Source organism: Aotus nancymaae, unplaced genomic scaffold, assembly GCF_030222135.1.
Source record: "Aotus nancymaae isolate 86718 unplaced genomic scaffold, 86718_ANA_hifiasm-v0.15.2.pri h1tg000049l, whole genome shotgun sequence".
NCBI lineage: Eukaryota > Metazoa > Chordata > Mammalia > Primates > Aotidae > Aotus > Aotus nancymaae.
The window spans coordinates 22,758,407-22,776,527 of NW_026988463.1; the positions used below are offsets into that span (position 1 = coordinate 22,758,407).

Below are 18,121 nucleotides of genomic sequence, written 5' to 3' on the forward strand. Positions count from 1 at the left end.
GTCTTTGGCTGTGTGGTCTTAAATGTGTTTCTAATGTGTGTGTCAAATAATTACCTGTTAAACAGACTGCCAATCTGGCTGAAGCCAATGCTTCTGAAGAAGATAAAATTAAAGCAATGATGTCGCAATCTGGCCATGAATACGACCCAATCAAGTAAGTTCATAAATATTTTACACTAATAGGAACTTTTGGGGTGGGTTTTCCACCCCAATTCAAAAGCACTATTTTTTCAAAGTCATTGTGTACATGTAATTTTTTTTCCCCCTTTTAGTTACATGAAGAAACCTCTAGGTCCACCACCTCCGTCTTACACATGTTTCCGTTGTGGTAAACCTGGACATTATATTAAGAATTGCCCAACAAATGGGGTAAGTTCAAAGTAGAAATTATGGTATACCTCACTTTTTTCCCTATGGAATTGTTTCTTAGCCATCTTATTTTTCTTGGTTAATACTGCCTTCTGTAGACAATGGCAAATGAGTGTGGTCTCTGGAGCCAAATTTTCCAGGCTTCAAATCTTGTTTCTGCCCTTAGCTGTGTGAATTTGGGCAAGTTACTTGATCTCTATAAGCCTGTGTTTTCTTCTCTAAAATGGAGATAAAATAGTACTTACTTTGCATAGCAGTTATGAGGATTAAATGAGATCATATGTGTAAAGCACTACAAGTAATAAAATAAGCACTGTATAAGGTTAGCCAGTTTATTAAATAAAGACAACTTTTTTCTCTTCTCCTCTTCCTTTTTCCTCTGAATAGGATAAAAACTTTGAATCTGGCCCTAGGATTAAAAAGAGCACTGGGATTCCCAGAAGTTTCATGATGGAAGTGAAAGATCCTAACATGAAAGGTGCAATGCTTACCAACACTGGAAAATACGCAATACCAACTATAGATGCGTAAGTATGCAAATTAGGTATGACCTGTGCAGACTCCAGTCAGTCACAGGGTATAGTGCTTTAATATTGGGCTTGTAACTTGGCTACTTGGAGTCCTTGAGAACTTTGTATGCCAAGGTCATTAGTCTCTATAGCTCGCATTTCTGTGAGACTGCAGTCTGCTCCATTTAAAGCAAATTTAAAATGGATTTGGGGATTTCTGTTATCAGTGAGTGCCACTTCCCTTGTAGTCTTCTAATTTTTTCTTTTTCTGTCATTCCCTGCTTTCTTCCTCATTCACATACATACTCCTACATAATCTTATTATATATGCTACTTGCATTTTTAAGTGAACAAAACAGATTGTAATCATTTTGAGAAACAGGAGGCTTAAGGATAAAAGCTCTGCATGATGTTGAGGTAAATTTAAGTGTCAAGCATAAATGAAATACTGAAGTATCTTGAATAAGTTTGGATATACCATGTGAGTCTTAAGATTCTCAAGTAGGGTTTATTTTATAAACCACTAGTTCAGATCAACTGTAGCTCTATAAAACACCTTAATGCCCATTTTTAATGTGTATTCAGATTTTATGAACCAGTTTTTAGTGAAATGGACATGTGAAAATTTAGTAGCAGGGTTCAACTAGATAACTTCCCATTTTATCTGCTTTTATTAATGTAGTCAATTTTTTGATTACCTTCAACAGATGTGAACTCACATAATATACAACGTAATATTAAGTGCTCCTTTGGGCTGTGGTTTTCTAACTTTGTTGTGCCTAAGAAACTCCTACAAAAGTATGTTAAAAGACTGGTCAGGTAGAGTGACGTTGGGCAAAAAAAAAAATAAGATCCTAGTTGCATTGCCCCACACCCCTGTTTTTTATTTAGAGGTTATGTGATAAGACCCTGATTCTACATTTTTAACAGGTTGTCCAGGAGATTATGAAGTTAGGGGATCCTCAGGGCATGAATTTTACAGAATAGGTGTTCATGTTCTTAGTGACCAAAAAAAAAAAGTACTGTATGTAAGAACAGTTTTCCTCAGCTTCATGCTGTAAATATTATTGAAGTGTAGTGTAGTGAGCAGGTGGGGATGATGAAAATAGCTATGCCATAGAAAAATACTGAAAAGATCTTGTATTTTTGAATATGTAGTTCAGTAAATAGTGTTTTCATTCGCAGATAGAATGTTTTCCTAAACTCCCAACCCTGCTCACTTCCTCAACTTCACCCCCATCTATTTTTTATCAGTCACCATCCTGTGTTTTTGTGGTTCATCATTGAACAGTCTGTTGTTATGCTGTTTCTAATTCAGAGACATTTCATAGATGTTTCCAAACAATTTTAGCTTGAAATTGATTATTTTTACAGACACAATTAAGAGCAGACCGCTTCATCTATATTATGTAAAATTTTTAAATAGAAATTTGTGTTGGAAAAATTAATATCACCTGTAAACCCTAACTAATAATTAACTTCATTGCTTTTGAATGCTGAAATACAAATGTCCATTTGTGCCAGACACACAGCAAATACTGGGGAAAGATGGGAATCCAAATATTTTAAATGAAACTTTCACTCTCTTCACTAACACCACTGATAAGCAACTCAGACTCTTCTTCTGTTTCTTTTTCTATCCTCTGTTCTCCTCTTTTTTTTCTTTTTTTTTTTTTTTTTTTTTCTTTTTTCTCTCTTTTGGGCAGTGGGAGACTCCTCTTTCACAAATTGGGAACAATGGGGCATAAGCAAATTGATACTTATTTCTGGAATCGTGGTGATGTCTATGGAGCAACTGCAACACAAATAACACACCTAAGGTACCCTACTCTGTACAGCCGAGATTCTTTCATTTTCAGCATTGAGATAAACACACTCTGTTCCTGAATGAAATAGAAAGGGTTTCTTTAGGGATTCCTGTGTTTTGCAAATTTGCCTGATTACAAGAAGATGGGGGTGTAGAAGCAGTGGTAACAAGTCTGAGAATAGCTGTTTTAGTTTTTTTAATACTATATTTAATGCCCAACATTTCTGCAAAATGCATTTCTACAAAAAACTGGACCTAGAGTGTCTAATGAGGTGTTACTTGACACTTTTGTAACACATATTTTGATCATTTAAGTCACTAATGCTGCTTAATTGACTATAAATTGGTTAACCTCTCTTAAAATACTAATAAGTAGATCATGGGTTTTGGTGTCTCATTCTAATAATTATTTCTGTGGTAATGGCGTAATATTTCCCTTGAACTATCTTTCTTTAATTGTATAATGTCAGTACTGATTTTAATTTCCCATCTTGTGGCATTTACTCCAGTACCTTCACAGGTTTGAGGGACTTTTCGGATATGGAGAAGGGAAAATTTTGGCGGGGGGGTGGGGGTTAATTTGTTTGTTTGTTTGTTTTTTGCAAGAAACTTGATAGAGTAGGAAAAATTGTGATTGTGGTATTGTCTAAATTCAAGTCTTGTCTTTGTCACTTAAATAGAACTTTATGGCACAGAACATTTTGCTTTATTTCTGGCCCTCAGTTCTTAGAGTTATGGGTTCTAAGATTGTTTTACTGTATTTATAGCATTTCTTCGCTTCTTTTTGTTATACTTGTTTAGACTTTTGTATCTTTGTTTAGGGTGAGGTTGTACATAATTACTCCCTTACTTGAGAAGATACGGTGCTTGCCTAATTTGGCATTATTCTGAATTATGTGTTCCCATTATGTTATACTAGAACATGTAGCATGAATACTATGCCTTCTTAACAATGGTAAACCACTAAATTCCTTATTTTACAGAGAAGCATATGCAATTGGGAAGAAAGAGAAACCTCCCTTCTTACCAGAGGAGCCATCTTCTTCCTCAGAGGAAGATGATCCTATCCCGGATGAATTGTTGTGTCTCATCTGCAAAGATATTATGACTGATGCTGTTGTGATCCCCTGCTGTGGAAACAGTTATTGTGATGAATGTAAGAAATGCTGAATCTTGGAAACTGTATATTTTAGAATATTTGTATTTACTCTTCCTAACCTCATCTATTTTAATAACAAAATAAATAATGATGACACGTGTTGATCAATGAGCATTTAGTAATGAGAATTTGTTATTCTATCTTTTTTAAACAATAACCTCTTTGTCCTTTTAAATAATAGAATTGACCACCTTCTGTACCTTCATCAGGGTGACTATACTGACGGGTTTTTTTATATAGACTTTTTGTTTCCTATATGTCTTAAGTGGCATCCAGAATTTTAAAGCCTTTTTGGGCCTTAGATAATTCTGGAAATTTTTTTAAGTAGTACCTAAATCCCTTTTCTGGATTGTGAATAGCTTATCCTAATTTTTCTAAGTGTATTAATACCTGCTTCCTGTAGACATATTTATTACCCAGCATTTGCCATGTAGTTGTGACTTTTTAAATCACTTATATTAGCAGCTATTTGTTTTCTGCCACTTATCCTAAGTTTGTACCTTCTTACACAGAAGAAATCAGTGTTATCTGAAAATTTGCTCAAGCCTGCTCTGGTTTTTTTCATTCTTAAAGGTAGTTTTGAAATATACAGCCCTCCATACACATGGTTCTGCACCTGCAGATTCAGCCAACCACAGATGATAAATATTTGGAGGGAAAAAACAGTAAAAAATAATACAATCGTAAAGACTAATACAGATTTTAAAATATAGTATAACAACTATTTGCATAGCACTTATATTGCAGCAGGTATTAAAAGCAATCTAGAGATTATTTAAAGTATGCTGGAAGATGTACATAGTAGTTATATGCAAATACTATGCCTTTGAGGTAGTTGAGGGACTTGAGCATCTGCAGATTTTGTTATCCTCAGAGGGTCCTGGAATCCATCCCCTTCAGATACCTGTAAATCTTTGTTTTTTGACATCTTCAGTGAAAAGACCAAGGTGAAGAAGAGGTTGGTAAAGATTTGTTTCAGAGTATATCTTAGATTTAACAAACCACTTGATATTCCTGGAGTTTTATTACATTGAAGCATGATCTTCATATCTGTAATTTAGTGTTGCTCTCACTTGCTGTGCTGTCGGTCTGATTTCCTTGCCTGAATGAAAACCCCAAGTTAGCCATGTAAAAGTTCTGTCTTTCTAGACTGTCTCATATTTCTATTTTGTTTTCTACAATATTCCATTTACTAGCTAAACAAAGCATAGTATTTGAGAAAGTGCTTTTGCTCTCTCAATTCAGACATTTATTTAAATATGTCCTTTTTAAAAAAAAAAAGGGTGAGGTCCTTGCTATTTTCCCCAAGGCTGGCCTTGAACTTCGGGACTCAAGTAATTCTCCTGTCTCAGCCTTCCAAGGTGGCATCCTGTCTCAGGCCACCACACCCAGCTATGACTTCTCTTTTTTTAGCATAGCATCGATCATAGAGAAAAGAGCAGAGGAGTACTGTAAGATAAGAGATTTTACTTAAGTTTCTTAATCTAAGAAATGATTAGCACAACGTGCTTGAGAAACAGTAATGTAACAGAACAAATGTAGACCATCCTTTTAATTCATTCTGTAGACACTGAGTTCCTACCATGTTTTTATTAATATTTGAAATCTTACACATAGGTATAAGAACAGCACTCCTGGAATCAGATGAGCATACATGTCCAACGTGTCATCAGAATGATGTTTCTCCTGATGCTTTAATTGCCAATAAATTTTTACGACAGGTAGCTATCTTTGTATCCATTTTATGAAAAATTTATTTTTAACCTTTAACTGATTTACCTGTACTTCAGTGACTACTGCATAACATTTTTCTGCATTATTATGCTTGGTATCCCTAGGCGGTTAATAACTTCAAAAATGAAACTGGTTATACAAAAAGACTACGAAAACAGTTACCTCCTCCACCACCCCCAATACCACCTCCAAGACCACTGATTCAGAGAAACCTACAACCTCTGATGAGATCTCCAATATCAAGACAACAGGATCCTCTCATGATTCCAGTGACATCTTCTTCAACTCACCCAACACCCTCTATATCTTCATTAACTTCTAATCAGTCTTCCTTGGCCCCTCCTGTATCTGGAAATCCATCTTCTGTTCCAGCTCCTGTACCTGATATAACTGCAACAGTATCCATATCAGTCCATTCAGAAAAATCAGATGGACCCTTTCGGTAAGCCTATGTATTTTTCACTGTTAGAAACCAAATGAGGGCGATGATGTTACGTTTTGTTGTTGGGTATCACTTTAATAGCTTTCTTTTTTTTTTTTGAGAGGAAATCTCGTTCTGTCACCCAGGCTGTAATGCAGTGTCACAGTCTTGGCTCACTGCAACCTCTGCCTCCCGGCTCAAGTGATTCTCCTGCCTCAGCCTCCCAAGTAGCTGGGACTGCAAGGCGTGTGCCACCACACCCAGCTAATTTTTGTATTTTTTGTAGAGACGGGGTTTCACCATGTTGCTCAGGCTGGTCTTTTTTTTTTTTTTTTTTTTAACTTCAGCAACTTTAATATAGGTCAGGCTGGTCTTGAATTCCTGACCTTGTGATCCACCCACCTCAGCCTCCCAAAGTGCTGGGATTACAGGCGTGAGTCACCGCACCCGACTTTAATAACTTTCTTAGTGGACCACTGTGTTCAGTAACGTGGGATGACTTGTAAGAAATGACTTAGTCTTATTGCGGGAAGAGGAAAATAAAGGTGATTCATTCAGCAAATGATCATTAAGCATCCCAAGGTTAAATACTACACAAGTTGCCAACAGCCCCTGTTAAACGTTAAATGTACTATATGCCATAACAGCTCTGAACTTCAGAGGTGGGAGAATTCACTTGCGGTCATAATGGTGGTATTGGATAGGAGTAGATTTGAGTAGAACAGTTTGGTTAGGTAGAGACAAGGGGTTAAAAACAGGTAAGTAGAGAACTCAGGAAAGTGACTAGGGGCATAATTAATGTAGGAGAATAGTGAAAACTCACTTAAAGCCTACCACTTCAGAAATGAGACTTTTGTCCATGTAGCTTAATGGCTCATAAATTCTTTTTAAAAAAAAATAGGTATCAGAGGCCCATTTCAGACATACTGAAGCAAAATCTTTAGGATGAGACCTTTACATATACATTTAAGAAATTCTAATCTAGTGGAATGTATTTGGTTGATAGTGGGAATAGGCCCAGAGAATTCTGTGGCTGACTCAAGATTATCCTTTTAGTTTAGTGGTAGAAGTAGAGCTAAAACACTCCTAATCCTAGGGAGATTTTTGTCTCCATAGGCCACACTTCGATTAAGTCTTACTCTTGCAACTGATTTCTGTCATAACTATCATATCTTCTTAGGGAGGGTCCTTCATTTTACTTTTCCATTTACGTATAGAGAACTCTTAAAAGTTTCAGTCCTCTCTCACGTTCCTCAAAAGTATTCATCATCTTTGACTCATCTTACTGCAGGTGATGGGTAAACAGCAACAAACTTTTTTACTCTTAATTGTCCATTTCTGATAATTTTTAATGTATTGTAATTTATATTTTTTTAAGGGATTCTGATAATAAAATATTGCCAGCTGCAGCTCTTGCATCAGAGCACTCAAAGGGAACCTCCTCAATTGCAATTACCGCTCTTATGGAAGAGAAGGTAAATTTTACTGTTTAATTTTGGATTTTTTATAGTAGGGTTTTGTTTTTACCTCTTCTTTTTTTTTTTTTTAACCATTTCTGTTTATTTGTGGTTGTTTCTAAAGGGTTACCAGGTGCCTGTTCTTGGAACCCCATCTTTGCTTGGCCAGTCATTATTGCATGGACAGTTGATCCCCACAACTGGTGAGTAAGATCACTTTTAGACTTTTTTCCCTTTAAAAAATAATTTTAGCTTGATTTAATAGGCAACTTTATATTTACCTTATTGTTTTTATTTTTTGTTTCCAGGTCCAGTAAGAATAAATACTGCTCGTCCAGGTGGTGGTCGACCAGGTTGGGAACAGTGAGTAGATGTTTACAATAATATTCAGATGATTGCCTGCAAACCAGATAATGGAAGCTTCAAACCAGGCAGCGGGTTGCTGCTCTTTATTATAAACTTTCATGTGCCAGATTAACAAAATTCAAGCTTATATGAGTTGTTTTTGTTTTTTTTTTAAATGAGTAAATCTTTTCTAAAATAAAAAATCTTAGAAGTTTTTTCAACTTTCATATCCAACAAATGGGGATCTTGACAGGACTTCAGTTAATGAGTAGGATTAGAATTACAGAAAAGTTATTTTAAATATGGTGTCAGTTATTTTCCTAGTAGGTTTAACTTTTTCTATCCTTAATTTGGATGATCAAAGTTTGGTTTGAGTACATAAATACATAATAAGATTAAAGTCTACCAAACAAAAATTTGTTGTTTTAAGTCATGTCTTATTCCACAGGATATGTTTTTTCCACCCTGAAATAAAAAGAATTTTGATTTTCTCTGTGGGATATTTTATGGCATTGAAAATCAGCAGACTTACTTAATATCTTTTTATTTATATAATTTTTTCTGTTTATATAATCCAATTGAAAACTGACATATCCTTAAAGTATGAGTTACTAGCAGGATATATCAGTAGAATGAACATAGGATTTAGAAACAGGTAGACTTGGGTTTTGAATCCCATCTTCTCCATTTTCTAGCTGCATAACAGTGGTCATGTGGTTTTACTCCCTAACATCCATTTCCTTGTTTGGAATTGGAATAACACTACCTACCTTAACATGTAAAATGGCTTCATCGTGCCCAGCAGACAAAAGGGCTCTTTTCCTTGTATATAACAATAAGTTCACAGAGTAACTTGTAGAATGCTAATTAAAATGTAATATTACATAAAGTAATCTATTTTGAGGTCTAATTACTGTTATAATACTGTTAATTGGGGGGAAAGTTAGTTTTAAGTAAATATAATGTTTGCTCACCTCTCCTCTATCCAAAATAAGAATTGGGGAGCAGGAAAAAGTTTTCGAGTAGTTAAAATCAGTGTTTTAACATCTGTGCATGGAAAGGTCATGTATTATACCCATGGAAAAATACTTGAGCTTATTTTATTTTTTTTCTCTCATACAGTTCCAACAAACTTGGCTATCTGGTTTCTCCACCACAACAAATTAGAAGAGGGGAGAGGAGCTGCTACAGGTAGGTATGCTAAAAATCTTGGAAAATAATCATCTTATTATATATGTATATCACCAAAAAATATACATAAATCAAAGAAATTAAAGCACAGCAGTGGCAGGAAGGAAGGAGGTCATTTGTTTGGATTGTGTTTATCACTCTTAAGTCCTCAATAGTTATCCTTAGGCCTAGAAAAGAATAAATTACATATAGTATCTTAAATGATGGCTTTTAAGACATTTTTAATGTTCCTTCCAGTGATTACTTTCTCTCTATCAGCAAACAGCAGAGTATTGGCTTGTATTTACCCTCTTGGAAGTAGAAGAAAGTCATTAAGACTCAGACAGTATCTAAGATACCAGTTTAAGATGAAAGTTAACAAGCTCAGCTCCTAACTGTCAAAAAGAATTACATTTATTTATCTTCTAGACTCCACTGTCCCAATCATCTCCCACCTTATCTTCCAAAAGAAGAGACAGGAGATTGTTAGAGGCTCCTGCTCTGGGCAGGTACAAGCATTATTAATCCAAGAAGTAAGAGTCTTACTGTCTAGGTCAGGGGTCCCCAACCCTGGGCCACAGACTGGTACCCATCCTTGGCCTGTTAGGAACCAGACCACACAGCAGGAGGTGAGCAGCAGGTGAGCAGGCTTTACCACCTGAGCTTCATCTCCTGTCTGATCAGCAGTGGCATTAAGATTATCATAGGAGCATGAACCCTGTTGTGCACTGCGCATGTGAAGGATCTAGTTTGCACGCTCCTTATGAAAATCTAACTAATGCCTGATGATCTGAGGTGGAACAGTTTCATCCCGAAATCATCCCCCCATCCCACTCCTGTCCCTGGAGAAATTGTCTTCCACAAAACAGGTAACTGGTGCCAAAAAGGTTGGGAACTGCTGGTCTAGATCATAATCACCACCAGGATAAAGGGGCCTTCAAAACTTTATAAAAAGAGTTTTGGCCAAACATAGTGGCTCATGCTGGTAATTTGAGAGCTTTGGGAGGCTGAAAGAGGGGAGGATTGCTTGAAGCCTGAAGTTCAAGATTAGCCTGGGCAACATAGCAAGACTCTGTCTCTACCAAAAAAAATAAGTTAAAAATTAGCCAGACATGGTGGGATGCACCTGTGGTCCCAGCTACCTGGGAGGCTGAGGCAGAAGGATCACTTGAGCTTAGGAGGTCGAGGCTACAGTGAGCTATAATTGCACCCCTGCACTTTAGCCTGGGGGATGGAGTGAGACCATGTCTCAAAAAAAGAAAGAAAATTAGGGATATCTTCTAGTGCTTCATTGCTAAACTTATTAAAAAGATTACTCTGTCATTACTGGATCACATTTTAAAAGAAGGGTAATATTTACTAATTCATGGCTCTCTGAATAAAATGCTTAAAATCTAAAGCCCTGCTGCTACTGTTGTGTACCAATTATTTATAATTTAAAGAACCTATAGTTTAACAGAAGTGAGCCCATTCTGTTTCTTCGGTGAGGCACAAATTAGAAACTTTAGCCCAACAATGTTATTTTTACTTAAGCCTTTGAGAGAAAGCATTGATGTTTTCATTGTTAATTATACAAGTTAAAACTAGAATTTATTCTGCTTTATATGATCTTCACCCACCTTCTACCTCAAAAAAGAGGTTACAGGAGGTAGTTTTCCTTCATTTAAACTTTTAGGGCCAGGTGCAGTGGCTCTTGCCTGTAATCCCAGCACTTTGGGAGGCCGAGGTGGGCAGATTACATAGATCAGGATTTTGAAACCAGCCTGATGAAACCCTGTCTCTACTAAAAATACAAAAATTAGCCAGGCATGGTGGCACACACCTGTAGTCCCAGCTACTTTGGGAGGCTGAGGCAGGAGAATTGCTTGAACCCTGGAGGTGGAGGTTGCAGTGAGCCAAGATCAGACCACCACACCCCAGCCTGGGCAACAGAGCAAGACTCTGTCTCAAAAAAATAAGAAATAAATGAATAAGTAAGCTTTTGGGTAGAACTAGGTCATAGCAGCATTCCTATCAGTTCCTTCAAAAGACAGTTTAGGAAGTAATGGGTGGTAATTAGTGGAGTGATAATCAATCTGGACTTCATAAAAGAGAACTTTTAAATACAAATATTTCCATGTAGAGAAGGTCCCATAAACTTACATTATCTTAGTCACTACTTGACCTTAAAAATTATGTTGTAGAGTTATTTTTACAAATAAATGGTACTTATGATTCTATACTAGTTGAATAGTTGGTTCTATTCCACTGTTTTTAAGTTTGAAAATAATTATGGATAGAAAAGATAAGTTTACTTGTCTCAGGTGACTTTAGTTTGAAGAAGTAATACCTTGGAATTTATTTCTCCAGAAGTATAAACCGTGGGCGACACCACAGCGAAAGATCACAGAGGACTCAAGGCCCGTCACTACCTGCAACTCCAGTCTTTGTACCTGTTCCACCACCTCCTTTGTATCCGCCTCCTCCCCATACACTTCCTCTCCCTCCGGGTGTTCCTCCTCCACAGTTTTCTCCTCAGTTTCCTCCTGGACAGCCACCACCTGCTGGGTATAGTGTCCCTCCTCCAGGGTTTCCTCCAGCTCCTACCAATTTATCAACACCTTGGGTATCATCAGGAGTGCAGACAGCTCATTCAAATACCATCCCAACAACACAAGCACCACCTTTGTCCAGGGAAGAATTCTATAGAGAGCAGCGACGACTAAAAGAAGAGTATGTATTCTGATTTGGAATTATTATACACTTTTTTCATTTTCTGATAATAACATTAAATAGGTATCTGGAAACTTTTTCCAGTGTTTCCAGTTAGTATGAGAAATTCACCTAAAATTTAAACCAAAGCCATACAAGCAACTTCCTCAGGGATTCCTAGTTTATAGTTTTAAAGTGGAAAACTAATGGCAATTTCATTCATTTCATTCATGATCTAATTACATTTGTCTTGTTAGTTTTCTTAAATGGTTTTTGTTAACTTTCACTCTTTAACTTTATTTTACTAGGGAAAAGAAAAAGTCCAAGCTAGATGAGTTTACAAATGATTTTGCTAAGGAATTGATGGAATACAAAAAGATTCAAAAGGAGCGTAGGCGCTCATTTTCCAGGTTAGTGTTTTGCAAGCCTTCACAACAGAATTACAAATGGGACTTTGAATATCCAGGGATTAGCTATGGATATAAAGAACATTGCACTTAGGAATTTTTCTGATTCGGTCTAGGTGTATAGAAGTGAAGATGTAGCTTATTTCCCAATATCTGTTCATTGAAATAATGTCTCAATGTAAATTCTATTGTATAGAACTAACAGTTATGGGGATTAAATTACCCTTGTCCCTTGAAGTTATTTATAGTATCAAATAATTGGGAAATGTTTTTGGAAGGAGAGAAATAGGGGAATAGCCAAAGAACAGTTCTCAGGACCCTTTTACCATAAGGCTACAGCTTCTTGCTGGAACATTAACCTGTGTAATTATGAAGTAGTGGTAGAATACAAATTGCTTTATTGATAGAAAAAGTGAATTATAAAAATTCCCTGGAAGTTTGTTTAAAAGACTTTATTTTTTAGCCTTACACTTGAAATGTGTTTTCTTTTACAACTAGGCTGTTGGCCAGTATAGGACAAAAAACAGACTCCTACTTCAATATTCAGATAGGAAGTGAAATTTATATTTAATTGACATTTTGTTTAATGTTAGTTAGCTCATATAACTCACGGTACATTAATGCACTCCACTCTAATTGTTAAGACTTCACTTTTGTTTTGTAACAAGTGATTGCTCTGATTTGTGTACTTTTTTTCCATTCCAGTAGAGGTCACTGTGCCTCTTTTAATCATCTAAGATGAAATTTGATGCAAAGACAGATGAAACCGTGAGGAGAGATTGCTAGAATCTGAGAGTCTGTGTTTTATTTTGTATGTATTTCTCAACTATCAACTGTTGTTTTGTTTTGTTTTTAGGTCTAAATCTCCCTATAGTGGTTCTTCGTATTCAAGAAGTTCATATACTTATTCTAAATCAAGATCTGGTTCAACACGTTCACGCTCTTATTCTCGATCATTCAGCCGCTCACATTCTCGTTCCTATTCACGGTCACCTCCATACCCCAGAAGAGGCAGAGGCAAGAGTCGAAATTACCGTTCACGGTCTAGATCTCATGGATATCATCGATCTAGGTCAAGGTCACCTCCTTATAGACGCTATCATTCACGATCAAGATCTCCTCAAGCATTTAGGGGGCAGTCTCCTAATAAACGTAACGTACCTCAAGGAGAAACAGAACGTGAATATTTTAATAGATACAGAGAAGTTCCACCACCCTATGACATGAAAGCTTATTATGGAAGGAGTGTTGACTTTAGAGACCCATTTGAAAAAGAACGCTACCGGGAATGGGAGAGAAAATACAGAGAGTGGTATGAAAAATATTATAAAGGTTATGCTGCTGGAGCACAGCCTAGACCCTCAACAAATAGAGAGAACTTTTCTCCAGAGAGATTTTTACCACTTAACATCAGGAATTCTCCCTTCACTAGAGGCCGCAGAGAAGATTATGTAGGTGGGCAAAGTCATAGAAGTCGAAACATAGGTAGCAACTATCCAGAAAAGCTTTCAGCAAGAGATGGTCACAATCAGAAGGATAATACAAAGTCAAAAGAGAAGGAGAGTGAAAACGCTCCAGGAGATGGTAAAGGAAATAAGCATAAGAAACACAGAAAAAGAAGAAAAGGGGAGGAAAGTGAGGGTTTTCTGAACCCAGAGTTATTAGAGACTTCAAGAAAATCAAGAGAACCTACAGTTGTTGAAGAAAATAAGACAGACTCATTGTTCGTTCTCCCAAGTAGAGATGATGCCACCCCTGTTAGAGATGAACCAATGGATGCAGAATCCATCACTTTTAAATCAGTGTCTGAAAAAGACAAGAGAGAAAGGGATAAACCAAAAGCAAAGGGTGATAAGGCCAAACGGAAAAATGATGGATCTGCTGTGTCCAAAAAAGAAAATGTTGTAAAACCTGCTAAAGGACCCCAAGAAAAAGTAGATGGAGAACGTGAGAAATCTCCTCGATCTGAACCTCCACTTAAAAAAGCCAAAGAGGAGACTCCAAAGACTGACAATGCTAAATCATCATCTTCCTCTCAGAAGGATGAAAAAATCACTGGAACCCCCAGAAAAGCTCACTCTAAATCAGCGAAAGAACACCAAGAGACAAAACCAGTCAAAGAGGAAAAAGTGAAGAAGGACTATTCCAAAGATGTCAAATCAGAAAAACTAACAACTAAGGAAGAAAAGGCCAAAAAGCCTAATGAGAAAAACAAACCACTTGATAATAAGGGAGAAAAAAGGAAAAGAAAAACTGAAGAAAAAGGTGTAGATAAAGATTTTGAGTCTTCAATGAAAATCTCAAAACTAGAAGTGACTGAAATAGTGAAACCATCACCAAAGCGCAAAATGGAACCTGATACTGAAAAAATGGATAGAACCCCTGAAAAGGACAAAATTTCCTCATCAACTGCGCCAGCCAAAAAAATCAAACTCAACAGAGAAACTGGGAAAAAGATTGGAAGTACAGAAAATATATCTAACACAAAAGAACCCTCTGAAAAATTGGAGTCAACATCTAGCAAAGTTAAACAAGAAAAAGTCAAAGGAAAGGTCAGACGAAAAATGACTGGAACCGAAGGCTCCAGCTCAACTCTGGTGGATTATACCAGGTATCTGACTGTAGGGGGTGGGTGTGGAAATTTGTTGAGGGAAGGATTTTCTTTAGTTTTATCCATGCTTGTGCTTTTTATATTAATTATGAATGTGCTGATCTAGGGAAGTAGGCTGGTTTTATTTAGTCTTTTGTTGTCTTTGAAGAAAAGAATTGCTAAAGACAAGGTTGTAAGTAAATTTTGAGGGGTGAGCCACATTTGTTTTTATGCAATCATAATCTTAAATTGTGTATCTTTTTTAGGACAGAATAAGTTTTTTTTAAGTTAAAAGGACATTTATTGTGTTTAAGTTAGCATTTTTGTATTTATTGGTGTTCTATAATTAATAGTAAATTCTTCATTAATTAAAAATATTGTTATTCTTTTTAGTACAAGCTCAACTGGAGGCAGTCCTGTGCGGAAATCTGAAGAAAAAACAGATACAAAGCGAACTGTGATTAAAACTATGGAAGAATATAATAATGATAATACAGTGCCAGCTGAAGATGTTATCATTATGATTCAGGTTCCTCAATCCAAATGGGATAAAGATGACTTTGAATCCGAAGAAGAAGATGTTAAATCCACACAGCCTATATCAAGTGTAGGAAAACCTGCTAGTGTTATAAAAAATGTTAGTACCAAGCCATCAAATACAGTCAAGTATCCTGAGAAAGAAAGTGAACCATCAGAGAAAATTCAAAAATTCACCAAGGACATGAGCCACGAAATTATACAACACGAGATTAAAAGTTCAAAAAACTCGGCATCTAATGAAAAAGGGAAAACCAAAGATCGAGATTATTCAGTTTTGGAAAAGGAAAACCCTGAAAAGAGGAAGAACAGCACTCAGCCAGAGAAAGAGAGTAATTTGGACCGTCTGAATGAACAAGGAAATCTTAAAAGTCTGTCTCAATCTTCCAAAGAGGCTAGAACATCAGATAAACATGATTCCACTCGTACTTCCTCAAATAAAGACTTCACTCCCAATAGAGACAAAAAAACTGACTATGACACCAGAGAGTATTCAAGTTCCAAACGTAGAGATGAAAGGAACGAATTAACAAGAAGAAAAGACTCTCCTTCTCGGAATAAGGATTCTGCATCTGGACAGAAAAATAAGCCAAGGGAAGAGAGAGATTTGCCTAAAAAAGGAACTGGAGAGTCCAAAAAAAGTAATTCTAGTCCCTCAAGAGACAGAAAACCTCATGATCACAAAGCCACTTATGATACTAAACGCCCAAATGAAGAGACAAAATCTGTAGATAAAAATCCTTGTAAGGATCGTGAAAAGCATGTATTAGAAGCAAAGAACAGTAAAGAGTCAAGTGGCAATAAACTACTTTATATGCTTAACCCACCAGAGACACAAGTTGAAAAAGAGCAAATTGCTGGACAAACTGACAAGAATGCTGTCAAGCCTAAACCCCAGTTAAGTCATTCTTCTAGACTCTCCTCTGACTTAACTAGAGAAACTGATGAAGCTGCTTTTGAACCAGACTATAATGAAAGTGACAGTGAAAGTAATGTTTCTGTAAAAGAAGAGGAAACCTCAGGAACCATTTCTAATGACCTGAAAGATAAAATAATGGAGAAGGCGAAAGAGAGCCTGGACACAGCAGCCGTCGTCCAGGTGGGAATAAGCAGGAACCAGAGCCACAGCAGCCCCAGTGTCAGCCCCAGCAGAAGCCACAGCCCTTCTGGAAGCCAGACCCGAAGCCACAGTAGCAGTGCCAGCTCAGCAGAAAGTCAAGACAGCAAGAAGAAGAAGAAAAAGAAGGAAAAGAAAAAACACAAGAAACATAAAAAGCATAAGAAGCATAAGAAACATGCAGGCACTGAAGTAGAATTGGAAAAAAGCCAAAAACACAAACACAAGAAAAAGAAGTCTAAGAAGAACAAAGATAAAGAAAAGGAGAAGGAGAAAGATGACCAAAAAGTGAAATCTGTCACTGTGTAAAAGGACAGATTTTAAAAATTGACTTAATTACTAAGTCATCTGTATTAAATTTTGTTATAATGTAAAGAGATTCAAGCCTTGTAAATAATGACATGGAAGACCCTGTGCTGCACTTAAAATATTGCTGCTTGATTATTTGATTTTTACATCAGAGCTTTATAACACGAACTTTTGTACAGAATTGTGAGTTGTGACCATGTAACGAGAGGTTTTGCTAGGGCCTATTATTTTTAACCACCATTAATTAGTTGGGGTGGAGTTTACTGTAATGTGAAATTTTCACATTTGAATTTTTTTAATTGCCTGGCAAAAGCTGATATCAGTTCTAAAATATCAGCAGAATGATTTGCTGAATTCATTACAACCCCCTTATGTCACTTTTTGATTACAATAAAAGTTTTCAGTAAACTTTTCAAATGTTGAGTATTTTATTAAAGAAAGTAGTGCCACATCTATAGACTTTATATACTTAACCTATCAGACACAGATTACGTTTGTGTCTTCATTTCCCTATTTTAGTTTTAAAAACTAGTTTTTAAGCTGATAAACTTCATATATGGGCTCGTGGTAAAGGCCAGAAATGAATTGGGATTAATTGGAGATGTGGTTAAATAAATCTAGGAGAGTCTTGAATTACATAGAAATTAGAAGTTTGAACTTTCAAAACGGTTTGGATTTGAATATTAGAGATGCAGAGTTGTGACTCATTTATGGCAACATATTTTTCTGGAAACCCTGATACATGAGTATTAAATTCCTTGATAAAGTAGAATGCAGCTAAACCAGTGAGCGTCTGTGGCCTACCTAATTGCCCAGTTGACAAGCAAGCAGTAATTACGAGTTTCCTTCATTGCTGTGGTTTGGAAACTTGGGGACAGTGAAAAGGTACTGAAAGCATTTGAGGAATGAGGGTAGGAATGGTACTTCAGAAACATGATATACGTAGGGATTGAGAGAATAACCTTTTTTTCCTTCATCACCCAGGCTGGAGTACAGTGGAACAATCTCAGCTCACTGCAGCCTCCTCCACCTGGGTTCAAGTGATTCTCCTGCCTCAGTCTCCAGAGTAGCTGGGATTACAGGCATGCGCCACCACACCCGGCTAATTTTTGTATTTTTGGTAGAGACAGGGTTTCACTGTTGGCCAAGCTCATCTCGAACTCCTGACCTGAGGGTGATCTGCTTGCCTCTGCCTCCCAAAGTGCTGGGATTACAGGCGTGAGCCACCGTGCCTAGCCAGTCATCGATTTTAAGCGCTATACAGGCATACTTTTTTTGAATATGTGTTTTTTTAAGTGTAATACTTAAAAATGTTAAGTGACATTAAAATTTTAGAATGTTAATTTGTATAGATGACACACAAATACTGTAAAGATCATGAAAGCTGTTCAGAACTGAATTAAATTAGAGAAACGCTGCCTCTAAATCAAATTAGCTTTCCTCTAAAGGGCCCTGCTTTTGTTATGATGCTTAGATTACATTTGCTTATTCCCAAACAC

At 36.6% G+C, this 18,121-nt stretch overlaps 1 protein-coding gene across 4 annotated transcripts in view; it reads left to right on the top strand.

Moving 5' to 3' along the window:
* RBBP6 (RB binding protein 6, ubiquitin ligase) overlaps positions 1-17,039 on the top strand; it is a 33,018-nt gene extending 15,979 nt beyond the window's left edge. The window contains exons 5-19 of one of the 4 annotated variants that reach the window (XM_064362580.1): positions 66-154; positions 273-369; positions 757-896; positions 2,585-2,698; positions 3,669-3,841; positions 5,462-5,565; positions 5,683-6,020; positions 7,378-7,474; positions 7,581-7,659; positions 7,765-7,819; positions 8,924-8,992; positions 11,321-11,683; positions 11,971-12,072; positions 12,926-14,680; positions 15,053-17,039. In XM_064362580.1, coding sequence (XP_064218650.1) covers positions 66-154; positions 273-369; positions 757-896; positions 2,585-2,698; positions 3,669-3,841; positions 5,462-5,565; positions 5,683-6,020; positions 7,378-7,474; positions 7,581-7,659; positions 7,765-7,819; positions 8,924-8,992; positions 11,321-11,683; positions 11,971-12,072; positions 12,926-14,680; positions 15,053-16,622 — 5,145 coding nt within the window. In that variant the 3' untranslated portion in view covers positions 16,623-17,039. The remainder of the gene's footprint in view (positions 1-65; positions 155-272; positions 370-756; positions 897-2,584; positions 2,699-3,668; positions 3,842-5,461; positions 5,566-5,682; positions 6,021-7,377; positions 7,475-7,580; positions 7,660-7,764; positions 7,820-8,923; positions 8,993-11,320; positions 11,684-11,970; positions 12,073-12,925; positions 14,681-15,052) is intronic. The other 3 variants (XM_012464637.2, XM_064362581.1, XM_012464638.2) reach the window with 3 other exon arrangements.
* The last annotated feature ends 1,082 nt before the right edge of the window (positions 17,040-18,121 follow it).